The following is a 12,552-nucleotide window of genomic DNA, read 5'->3' on the forward strand; positions in this document are numbered from 1 at the left end:
GAGAGTGAGAATCACCGGCATTTGGGCGGACTCATGTTCAAATTGAAAAAGCCGGTATCTTTGGTTGGGATCTTCACGTGGTGCGCCGGTTAGTTGGCTTGGGAATACAGGCTGTTTACGAGGTGCACTCAATAAGCAGTTCTCCTGATTATGCAAACAGCAGCTAAAATGAACCTGATCATAGTTCACTTGTGGTTTTTCCACTTAGTAACATGTACGGTACATTGAGACACTTGTAGAGAAGAGGTATTTCGTTTTGTTCTCATTCCTGGGTTGTTTTGACTGCTCAAAGATTGGTTGAGGAATGATGGCGAGCCTTTACACTTGCTTATCACAGCACTGAGGAAGCGAAATTGCAGTGTAGTTTGGTTGAGATGAATTGGAGCCCACAACCATTTGCGTCAGAAGGGCCATGACGCCAATAGCTGCTGTTCGTCAGACGAGGGATGGAGGGACTTTATGCAGCTTAAAACCCCATTTGTATACAATCATCCACATACTTTCTGAAATGTTGTGCTTGCAGCCAATTCATTTCATTCTGAAAATCAAAACAGCTTTGACCCAGTCCAGAGCAGTATTTCTGTTTGATAAATATCAAAATCCTGAATCCAGATATCATTTCATACATATTCATGCCAAAGTAACCTCAAAATTGCATTATCCACTACCAATTTGATAGTGTGCTGGGGAAAAGATGTGGAGCTATTTCAGCAATGGAAAGGAAAGTAATGAAACATGAAGACAAAATGAAATTTTATTTTCAAAAATTTCCAATTCAAATCTTATGGCCATTTGATAAGAGGGCTGATACAGTTGAAGTTGTATGCTAATTGCTATTCCCACTTCTAAGATGTGATGTATGTTTGTAAGAACTCGTGTGTTGTTTACCCCAGGGTGCAGGTCATATGGTCCCCATGGACAAGCCTAACGCTGCCTTCACCATGATCAACAACTTCCTAAAGAAGAGACCTTTTTGAAGGAGAGACCAATATCAAGACAAGCTTTTCTGCAACAGGGATTCATGAAATGTACTTACAAACATATCTAGTAAAACTCAGTGTGATGGACAATGTGCAAAAGAATGCCTACATGTGTAGTTGGTAGAGTCTTGAATAGGCCAGACCATTTTAGTTAAATGACACATCATTTTCAGGCAAACATGTATTAAGAAAATCATGGTATTGAAAACTCTCTTCTACATCTCCATTTGTTAATAGCTGGCCACTGACCGCATGGGACATATTTTTGAGGAAAATCTTCAAGATTCCCTATCAAGCAAGGGAAGATTGTGGGTTTTTACAGTCTACATGTATAATGTCCAAAATTTTGTTTCAAGCAGTATTGTATTTGATAAGCTGACGGTGTATAAGGCAGAAGCTATCGTTCATTACATACACGAGTCAACAAAAGCAATAGAGCCCTGGTCACAGCTAATACTTAAAATGTATACTGAGATCTATTTCTTATACTGAGCAATCCACATGGCTCATTAAGCACCCACTTGGCTAAAAAAAGAAATACCACCAAGTTTGTATTGCATATGTGTAAACTGTTATCATGTTGTATGTTAGAGAAAATTCGAAACACAGAACATATGATATTCTGTACATACATAAAGTGGTTTTAAAAGTGGGTAATCAAGCAACATGTATGTTGAAAGATTTGGTGTACATTTTAATTTTCTACAGAGCAATGCCTCTGTATTATGATGCAGGAGCTGTAAGCATTACCTGGAGATGTTAGTGTACTATGCAACACTTAATATATTTACCATTTCTTGATTTATTATAGCATTTGTGTTAAATGTTCAGTCAATTATAGAATAATGTATATTGCACAATTCAATTTTTCCTGTACTATGTTATGTCATTTCAGTATTACCATTAAATATATTGGGCAAAGGTGTGTATATCTGGTGAAAGACATGTGATTTAGAGGGCAATAATTATGACTTACTAGCCTACAAAATTGTGTATACAAGGTTTCAGGACAAACATGTTGCTGCTTGGGCTTTTTTTGGTGGTATAAGCTAAGGACAAGAGTACATCTGATTTAAACAATGTAAAAAAGATCTTGGTCCATTTTTCCAGACATTTTTGAGCAGTGTTTAGTTGAAAGTGGACTGGACTTGGTTACAATTATCTTCACAGAATTGTTCGTCTCAATAAAATGACAATCAAGCACCTGGTTGACACAACATGTATGACTGAATTGTTTTTCCATTCTTTTTAAGTAAGACACATATAAAACCTTCCTTCTTGCAAAGTTTATTTTATATTCGAGAATGATTGATACTTGTAGAATGTTGTACAAAGACCAGCACTGACAGATAAAAGAATCAGTTATTCACATTTACATTCATTTTCTTTTCATTTTCTTGATTAAAAAGCTTCACAAGTTACATCAGCTGCAACAATTGTGAATACTGATGTACACAGGGAACATGTCCTCTGTCATCCACATCCATACCATCTCCTCTACTCAATGTAGAAACCAACAACCTGCAAAAAAATGGTGAATATAAATAGTTATCAAATATTGCAGGGCAAAAAAGGTTGTATTATATATTCATTATTCATTGTTTCCAATGGCTGTGAGGCAGAGGCACACTCTTGGAAACAGGAATCTTTGAATGATTGATACAATAGATGTAAAGTTAAGTGTTAAAAAATTTTAAAAGATCTCACTCCAAAATCCTACCTGTTTTACGTTTTGTTCTGCGAGCCTCTTCATGTGATCCTCCAGCTTGTGGGAATTCTTTAAGTCCTGCAACAAAGACATTATGAACCATTCATAAAAGTGCTTCATCTCCTACATTTTGCATCTTAGGCTATATGCAGTTATTGCATCTGCCAATGAGGTTATGCTTTTTGCACTAGTTGAAAACGTAAAACATTATGAGTGGATTCACGACTAGGAATTATTCTGCAAATTCTTGTGCAGAAAATGCTTGCAGTTTGGCAAAACTTTGTCAGAGGGCACTTCTCCACATGGCCTGCTCAAACCAGATGGTGGACATGGACAAACCACAACCTTATTGCTTTCACTCTTTTAAAAGCTATATGATACCTACTGCAAATTGATGCAATGTCTACGTAGAGACCAGCCTACCTTCAGGAACATCTTGCAGATCTCAAAGAGACGAGTGCAGCAGGCTTTGTACTTCTTGTGGCTCTTTCCTACACCGTTCTGTGTCAGAGCTTCATCTACAACTTGCCACAGTTTCTATGGGATGGATAATATAATTGTTTCCCATTAATAACTTCAAGTTAAAATAATGCCCAACATAATAAACTCTCTGTACAACTTTTGACTGACAGATTTATCACTACACTGCTTTCATGCTGAATGACATCTATTCATTTAAACAAGTAAAATATGTTCTTAAAGCCACGGAAAAATGTTGCGTTTCTTGTTACCTAACTGACACTAGCAAAAACCTGCCAACCAGCCCGAGCCTTTTCAGGCAAGAAACAAATTTTTTTATCTCGCTTGGGAGTGATGAAATTCCAATCAGAATTTGAAATAGTCTTGTAAATGTTTTTGTTCAAGACCTGTGTTTTGAGGTGAAGAAAGAATGTGTATACATGGGTATACATGTAGTACAAACCAAACCCTACCCTTTTGTGTCTGTCTGATCTCTTTTCTGTGACATTCTGTTGCTTTCCTGATGAATCTGTGTCCTTCTCGGATGTTGCAGCCCTACTTGTAGAACTCTGTCTTCTCTCCTTGTCCTGTACAGAGTCTGTACAGCTGGAGGCCCTGTGTGTCTGAGGGGTGGCTCTGCTTCTCCTGGATACAGGGGCACTCAGAGTCCTCTCTCTTTTCACATGCTGGGGCAGGCCTGTTTTACTGATACTGGCATGTCTAGGCAGGATAACGTACACCATGGTTAAAACATTGTCATATGTACATGTACTTGTGTACATGTACATGTACAAGACTGTGGTGTTTATCTATCTATCTACATGGTAAGAGATGCAGAAGTGAGCATTGTAGGGTGTATGGGGAATCATCCCCTTGCAAAATGTTTAAATTCAAAACCCTCAGAAATACTATTTCCTGCATTTTGAGGGGCCTACTTTGGTGAAATAACATGGCCCATATGGGCCCAAATCATGGCATAGGGGTCCAAATCACAGCATAGGGGCCCAAATCACAGCATAGGGGATCCAAATCACAGCATAGAGGCCCCGATACTGAAAGGACTGTTGAGAACACAGAATTATTAGGTGGCATCTGAAGGCTCACAAACAACCATTTTTAACACAAACCGTTTGCTCTGCTGCCTGTCCAAGCTGCCATCAGCTTTCCTCTTCTCCACTGTTCTGCTGCTGCTTGACCTCTGTGACCTTGGGGTGGTTCTCCTCCCAGCATGCTTAGCTGCCTGTTTCTTAGGCGTGGCTGACCTGGTTACCATGGTAGCAGGGGAGGAGGCCTTATCCACAGTGCAGGTGGAGGAGGTTTCATGGCTGACGTATCTAGACTGGATCAGTGATATCCGAGCATCCTGGTCCTCAGCCTGTTTACTGTCCAGGCAGTACCTGATGGGGGAGGAGAAGGAGTTCAGAGGAAAGAAAGGTACAAAGAACATCGCAAACCTAGCGCTAATGGCTACTCATCTGCCATTTTCCATCACCCCTCAACATAACAAGGGATACTCTTTCCATCTCCAATCCAGAAATCCTAGACTGCAAAACCCATGGTTTGAATAGGCAGTATATGAGAGAATATACTATCCCACCCACAACAGGAAAGGTGGCCTGCATATGGAACTTTATCACTTGGGATTTGGCACGCTCCCCCCTCCACCTTTTTACATTTTAATTCATAGTCAAGTTAGAATATATAAACCTGCTCTCCAACATGATCTGATGAAAGGACGTAAATTCTACCTGAAACGTCTGACCATTTCCAAAATCATATCCAGTTGTTTGAGTGATTGCTATTTGGAGATTGATCAAAACATTGGGCTAACAGGAAAGGTACTGCAAATAAGAGTAGAAATCAACATACAAGCTCAGTTACAGGATAGGTCCTATAAGTGAAGCAACTGATAGAGACTTACTCTATTCCAGGGAGGTCTGTTTTAACTGCCTCTGAGAAGGATGTGGTCTTCATCTGCTCAGGTTCCACATTGTGGGGCTGCTTTGTTTGATGTCTCAGTTTTCCTTTCTTCTACACAGACCAGATAGGACAGAAACAACACACTACATTTCTTTTTTCAAAGGAAGTTTGAAGCCTAACCTAGACATATGATGAGAAAACAAAATAGCAACCATGATTTCGATGTAAAAGCTTTAAAGTCTAAACTTACAGTTAACACTTTAGCCAATATTGCAATTGCAATGTTATTGTCAAAAAGTTACAAACAAAGATGTAAACTTACAGGTAACTGAAGAGGTGTCAGGTTGTCTTTTGCAGCCATGCCATTGGACAGGAAGTGTTTAATGAACTCCTCTGCATCTAGCTTGATTTCTTGAAAAAATTAACAATATTAAAGATAAATCAAGTATCAGTCAGCTGTGAACAACCTACATCGAGTACATACAAGTAAACAGTTCTGAAGTAGTAGACTTCACAGTTTAAAAGATAGCCAATCAGCACTATGGAAAGTGCAAATGATGGCCAATCAGCACCATGGAAGTGCCAAAGATAGCCAATCAGCACCACGGAAAGTATGCATGACAGCCAATCAGCACCATGGAAAGTGCAAATGATGGCCAATCAGCATCATGGAAAGTAAAATAGACAACCAGCACCTTGGGCAGTTTATATGTCGTCATCATAAACCAAGGGGAATAGGTATGGTGGTGCACATAGAAACTAAGATGCAAAATTGGGAGCACAACATAAGATGAAGGATGTCAGTGCTATTGTCAAGAGTTGAAAGCTGAATCTCAAAGTCCATTTTGGGTAAAAAAAGTCCATACGAGCTCTTTATACATACAAAAATGTACATACATAAATATCCCACACTAGCCTACTAATAAACTTTTCTATGTAAATAGTATTGCAAAAGGTCTGGCACTGACAATATAAGCAAGTACCGAAGAATCATTCAGTACTGTTAAAAACTTTTAAACATAACATACACTTACCATTGTCCATTCGTTTTGGTGGTTGCAACCCGCCAAGTAAAATATCCACAGACTTCTGACGTTTCATGGATCTGTAATGATATAAGACAACTGTCTTAGTAAGAAGGATGGCACAACTGCTATACTGTAAATGCAGAAACTTTCGCGGTGGTTTAATATTTGCGTTTTTTGTGGTGGCCGCTTCAACGCGAAAAGTCCTTTTTTCCGCTACCGCGAAATGAAATCCCCGCGAACTTAAATGCATTTACAGTATTACATGCTAGGAAATATTCACTTGCACAAGAAAACTATTAATAGCATTAGACAACTTACTTTTCAATTTCCTCCATAGTTTCTCTGTTAATCAGAGCTTCCTTCTCTGGCCACATATTACTGTCCAGATCCAGCTCTGAAAAAATAAAGTACATTTACAAGTGTTATTTCTTGCTATAACTGCAACCTAAATGCTATTGTGCATTCCCTTCTAGCTTTCATAGAAGACTTCTGAATGAAAAAATTACTTTTGACAGTCATCTTTAATAGTACTGTAAATTTCTTTTAGTTTCAAGACACCGAAGAAAGCTTGTCTTACCAGAGGCACATTTGATGTTTGTTAAGTCCAGTCCTTTCCCAGACAGATGTGTTATGGCCATGTTTGTGGCTCCTAGTCTTTTCTTTAAGTATTCCTCTTTTACAGCACTCAGTACTGTCACTACCTCCTGGTATGTCAACTGTGGAGGCTGGCCAGCGGCAGTTTTCTCTTCTGTGTGTTGTGAAAACAAAAACATGAAGAGAGAAAAGCATTTAGGTCATAATAGGAAATTATACTAGAGTTGGACAAGCGCACAGTCGTATTGTCCCAGGCAAGTGAAAGTACTGATCAGCAAGCACATGTCCAACCTCACGGTTGCAAGATCGGGCAACTAAGATTTTTCCAGGAGTGAAATTTTGATAAATTCGTTTCTTTTCACGCAATGGTCAACACAGAAATAAAGAGCCAATGATCAAAGAGCTCCATTAGTAGAAGTGAAAATGTGTAGAAAAATGTAATTTACATTTTGAGCAAGTGAGTGACTTTTGAACGATTTGAGTGACTTTTGAACACAATTTTTTTAACAAATTATATCAACTATTATATTGTGCATGTCTGTCCATAAGAACCGAACACCTGTCTTATTTGTGATATATAGTCTAAGACCAATGGTTCCTTATTCGTGATAAAAAATCGTATTGTTAGCAATTAAGATTTTGAACTATGCTGTCTTTTTAAATTGATGTACTTAACTTAAAGCTTCTTTCTCCCTGGAGGATCACATGTGAATACCAACATAATTCAGACATAACTAAGTGTCTGCAACATGGTATGTTAATAAAGATTGCAAAGATTTCAAAAGTCGATTTTTCATGTGCTTGCCCAATAGGACAAGTGAATTTTAGAAAACTTATCCAGCCCTACATGGAGAAGAAGTAAAGCTGTTCCTGTTGTTTCTTTATGTCTAGTCTTCGTGTGTTCTTACCTGTCCACATCTTAAGGGCATACACCTGTAGCTGTAGGAGGTCCCTCTCCATCCCCACTAGTCCACTGGTTAGGTCAGGCAGCTGGCACAATATGTTCTCCACTGGAGTAAGGTCTGCAATGGCAAGACTCTGTTTATAACAGTCTGGGAAATAAATATAGGAAACAGAAACAAAAGAATGGAACAACCTTCTTTAAATCTTCAGTAAACATTTCGACAACCATCTGACACTGTTGAAAAAGACTTTGTTCAATTGATCTACCAACCTGATGAAACTATGGAGAAACACTAGAAGGATATGCTTAGAAATGATAAAAGAGTCAGGATTCACACCTACCAAGCTTTTTGTCTTCTAACAATCGATTGTCAGTTGTTGCTAGTCGGTGTAGGACAGCACCATTTAGTTGAGCAGGGGGGTACAGGATGTGTGCCATGCAGCCTCCTTCTCCATCCCCAGCAACAAGCAGGTGGAAGTCATGCACTGCCCCTTTCACCTCAACAGGGGGCGCTACAAACCATGGGAAACATTCTTACTTTACTGTAAAACTAAAAGGGGATATGTTCGCTAAAAATTTTCAACTCAAACTCAATGCAACTTGATGGGATTTATGTTCATGGTAAGAATAAATGGAGTCTTTGTTTGTGGTGGTTTTAAGTGTGCAGTTGAGACAAGGGAGTGGGACAGAACAAAATTGTTTGTGGTGGTTTTAATTTTGCAGTGAAGAGGTCACAGCAAAAACCATGAATATAAAACCACTGCAAACATTTCCTATTTAACGGTATATAGTGAACACTGTGTACCATTTCAACTGTACTCTACGACACTATTTATGTCAGAAGTACTACACAACAGTGCTAACAAAGCTATGAACATGCAGTCCAAGCCTTTTTTAATAAAATGTTCAATTTTGTGTACAATTACACGCTACATATGAACTACAGATCTGTTCTAACCTGCTGTGTCTGATGGTTTATTCTTGAACTTGTCCATCCATTCCTGAGTGCTGCGCTCCTTGGAAGGCTTGAGAGCCAGCAGTGTTCTGGTACAGGTCAGTCTAGTCAGCAGGCCCATCTGTTCATATTATATAACATCAATTACTGAGGTTTATCAAAATTATTACACAGAGTCTGGAATTACCAAGGAAGGAGCATATTATGGTTAACAAAGCCATGAAAAACATTACCTTGGGATTACTAGCAACTTCTTGAAACAGAGTTCTGGACCTCTGGATCTTTGGATGTTTTGCTGACAATTTACTGGATCAAAGTCAAGGAACTTGATTTAAAAAAAAACTCATACACACATTTACAAGTCTTCTGTTTTTGGTCAAGATTTGTATGCAGAAAATGTCTGTTTTTTTCATCATACCAAAACAGATTTCTTTAGTAAATACTTTGACCTTATGATGGCACAGTCAAAACATTGTTCACATGCTCTAATCAATATTTTTGACATAGGAAGACCCTAACAAATGCCAATGGCCGCTGTTTTATTGACAGCACAAAGGACCAGTTGAGTGAGGATACAGGTTGAGACTCGCAGGTGATATCAGGTGGCGAGGCACATCTTCCAGCTGTACCACCTGTACCAGCTCCAGGTGCTGGCTCAGTTCAAGAGAACCCTGGAAATATAGGATGAAATAATGAGTTCCTTATAGGTATGATTCTTTTCGAATAAAACATAAAATACACCATGACAACATTTCTGTGTTTTTACCCAATAAGTTGTGCAACTTGTGAAAGAAAGGATGTAAATCAAACTTTGCAACGACTTTTACAACTTTGCATGTTTTAACATTTACATACTTACATGATATTCAGCTACTGTTGTCACTAAACTTGTGCTTTCGTTGTCCTTGCTGCATACAAAAGAAAAACAAGTTGAATAACAATATACCTCTAACAGTTGAACTAAAAAAAGTTCATTTGTACAAATAAATGTAACAACAGAAAAATTCTTCCTTACCCTGATATCAATGAAGTCTTCATTCTTCCAATACTGGGAGGGTTGGTTCTACATTCTAGTGAAAATCCTGGCAAGGACAAAGACTGTGGGCCCTTTCAGAAAAAAAAAAGACCAAATTAACACATTTACAACTTATATAAAACAACATTCAAGGAAGATAAACAATACAGCTATGTCAATGTTATACTTATAAGTGCTGATGAAAAGGAAAATCTCAGATTACATTTTGTATCTAACAGTAAAGGAGAAGTCCATTTAAAAAAGTCTAAACCATATAACTGCTTGGTAGTGATGTCACACACATCTTAATGAAGTAGCAATGAAAATATTTTCCATTGTATTCCCACCTTAGACTCATGGACATGGACAGAACCTCTCCACAGATGAAGGGGGTTCAGGGAACATTTCAAAGCTTCTGACAGGGACTCTTCTTGGCTGGCATTGTTACCAAGACTTCTCACTATCTGCAAATTGGTAACCCTGCAAAGACATTTTTTTACTTGTCCTTTAAGCGCATTTCAACAACAACTACAACAACAACAATAATAATAATATCAAAGTAGAAGACTTACATCATTTACTTGTACTTTTTGTTGATTAAACTTTATATGATTTCATAGCTGTTAACATTTTCAGAAGCACATTTTCAGAAGCTTCCATTTAAAGATTATCAAGAACTTGGTAATAACAATCACGACTTGATACCAAATCAAGGGTTATACTCACTTGTCTGATGAGGTGGGCACTAGCCCAATATGGGCATGGTGCCAGTCATGAAGTCTCTTCAGGGCTCCCAACAGCTGAATATGAGACCTAATTAAATACAGAAACACAATAATATGAAATGGTTTTGGACATATCAGAACATGGTCTTAATTTTCTAATCAAATTACAGTATTATCTGTCATTCACACAATAATCAATCATACGTCCATTTTTCAAAATAGAAATACTCACTCTATTGTGACATCTTCTGAAGAAGAGATCCAGACTACATTCAGCATCAAACTGTCTGGAAAGGTAGATAAGAAATTCATTAAAACATGAGATAAAAACTAATATGTACTTGAGTCATGTACCCCTTTAGTCCTCTTAAGAGTTGCATGTTTGACTACTTCCTTAATGACTTATAGGTTGTCACAAAAAAAAAGGGATATGTAATAATGGTTTTAATGATCCATCTTACAAAACAAAAATCTGCCGGGTACTTACCACTACCAGGAAGCTGGTCAGCAAGGCCATGAATGTAACTTGCCAGACTTGTCATGTGGGCTCTAAAGGAACAGTAGGAAGGCAGCTTCAAAGTGAGTCTCTTTTAACATCTGAGATTTCACTAACCTCCAAGTAGATCTATTGGTGGCAAGGCAGTATGCAAAGGGCCATTCTGTATCCAAGAGGCATGACCCTTTGGATACTGCCTGGCCATTGAAAGATCTGCTTGGAGATTAAGATTTCAGCACATCACACCAATTCAAAATGCTTAAGATATATGCAAATTAACTTATTCTTGTCACTGGGATTTTTTCCTATTGTGTGACTGTGAATTTACATTCACAAGTTCTCATACAAGTCCAAAGTGTAAAAATGACAAGGAAATACTACCACTGACTCAAAATCCTTGTTGTCTTCATTTCTGTACTTTCTTGAATCTTGTGAAGGTGTCCACCTGCTCTCCATCAACAGTTCTACCTGCTTCACCCAGCATCTCTTGGAGTCTTCCTCTTCTTCTTCTTCTCCATGGGTCTTATCTAAGACGTGCCAGGATGATGACGATCCTTGGTTCTTTTCCTGTGTAAACCCAATGTTTTATGAATATGTAAACTATGCTCCAACTAAAAATTTAGATTCATCAGAAATTTTGACAGACTTGATGGTACAGTTATCACTGACGGTTTCCAACTGTTATGATTATAACAATATCGGAAATGGAGTGTATTTCTCACCTGAGTAAGATGTTCAGACCATGACGTTGCAAAAGCCAGATGCAGGCAGGGGACTCTACGGATGACCTGATTGGGACAGTCTGGCAGGTGATGAGGAAAGGAGACATTGGTTACATGATGTAAATACAAATCTAGTCAAATGATAAACATTAAACAAGAACAACAACTAACTCTTTAATAGAGGCATAGAGATATGATTATATTGATCAGTATTACTAACTGTAAAACATTATATAGTAATCAAATATTGGATACTACCCAAGTTACTACTATGCAAAGTTAACATTACTGCAATGTTTAATACCTGTTTAATCAACAGGATGACTTCAATAAATTAATCATTGATTGGAAATGGAATCATGAGGAAGGCCTAAGACTATTGACATGATGTTCTTGTCAATAAGAATTTCTTGGGCACTATTGACAGAATGTTCCTTTATGGTGTGGTAATGTATGATGTAGGTTGCAAATTGCAACATTGTTTAGTAAAATATTATGCTGTTGATTGCATTAACGTTTATACCTTGTAACCAAGAGTGAAGCGCCGGACGCCGTTCTGTCTGCAATGATCGTATCAGATCAAGTGTATCTCTTTGGAGAACTTTAAGATCTGCATCTGGGAAACATATATACATAAAGTTAATGAAACATATAGATAAAGATAAAGAAAGCTGAAAGTAACAACAAAGAGCCCCCCTCCCCACACAACTCACTGACATGAAAAATATTTTGTGGCCCGCGTGATGTAGCGTGAACATGTATTGATTACAAAAAACTCACCGTTAGGATGTGCAGTATGAACAATGAGAAGGTATTGATCCATAGCAACAAATTGAAATGGAAATACGCCAGATTACTGTACTTTAAACTACTTTTGACCCGATCGTCTCAATTTTCCCGCCAAATCAAATGCTACAATATCGTCTGGGGACGAGAATGGACTAAACTATTGATTTTATAGGGGTGTTGAAGTAAAATTCTAATTCGTAGTAAAATAGCAGATGGCGATTCTTTGATAGCAATACAAGATGCAAATTTGACAATAT

The 12,552-nt window shown here is 38.0% G+C and overlaps 2 protein-coding genes across 2 annotated transcripts in view; one reads left to right on the forward strand and one right to left on the reverse strand.

Annotated features, from left to right (window-relative positions):
* Nucleotides 1–1,082, forward strand: part of LOC118418097 (lysosomal protective protein-like) — a gene marked incomplete at its 5' end in the record, with an annotated part of 33,442 nt that extends 32,360 nt beyond the window's left edge. The window contains one exon of the mRNA XM_035823926.1: nt 894–1,082. Coding sequence (XP_035679819.1) covers nt 894–977 — 84 coding nt within the window. The remainder of the gene's footprint in view (nt 1–893) is intronic.
* Nucleotides 1,083–2,251: 1,169 nt separating this feature from the next.
* Nucleotides 2,252–12,471, reverse strand: LOC118418098 (mdm2-binding protein-like). The gene is made up of 25 exons (XM_035823927.1): nt 12,287–12,471; nt 12,030–12,122; nt 11,507–11,586; nt 11,173–11,351; nt 10,776–10,837; nt 10,521–10,575; nt 10,290–10,376; nt 9,911–10,043; nt 9,564–9,655; nt 9,408–9,456; nt 9,125–9,219; nt 8,782–8,854; nt 8,552–8,669; nt 7,935–8,126; nt 7,598–7,711; nt 6,673–6,843; nt 6,414–6,489; nt 6,102–6,172; nt 5,390–5,478; nt 5,069–5,178; nt 4,275–4,544; nt 3,621–3,867; nt 3,112–3,225; nt 2,701–2,766; nt 2,252–2,501 (listed from the first exon to the last, which is right to left on the reverse strand). The coding sequence occupies exons 1-25, from the start codon at nt 12,327–12,329 to the stop codon at nt 2,478–2,480; spliced, it is 2,703 nt and encodes a 900-aa protein (XP_035679820.1). The 5' UTR covers nt 12,330–12,471; the 3' UTR covers nt 2,252–2,477.
* Between the last annotated feature and the right edge of the window lie 81 nt (nt 12,472–12,552).

Source organism: Branchiostoma floridae, chromosome 6, assembly GCF_000003815.2.
Source record: "Branchiostoma floridae strain S238N-H82 chromosome 6, Bfl_VNyyK, whole genome shotgun sequence".
Taxonomy (NCBI): Eukaryota; Metazoa; Chordata; class Leptocardii; order Amphioxiformes; family Branchiostomatidae; genus Branchiostoma; species Branchiostoma floridae.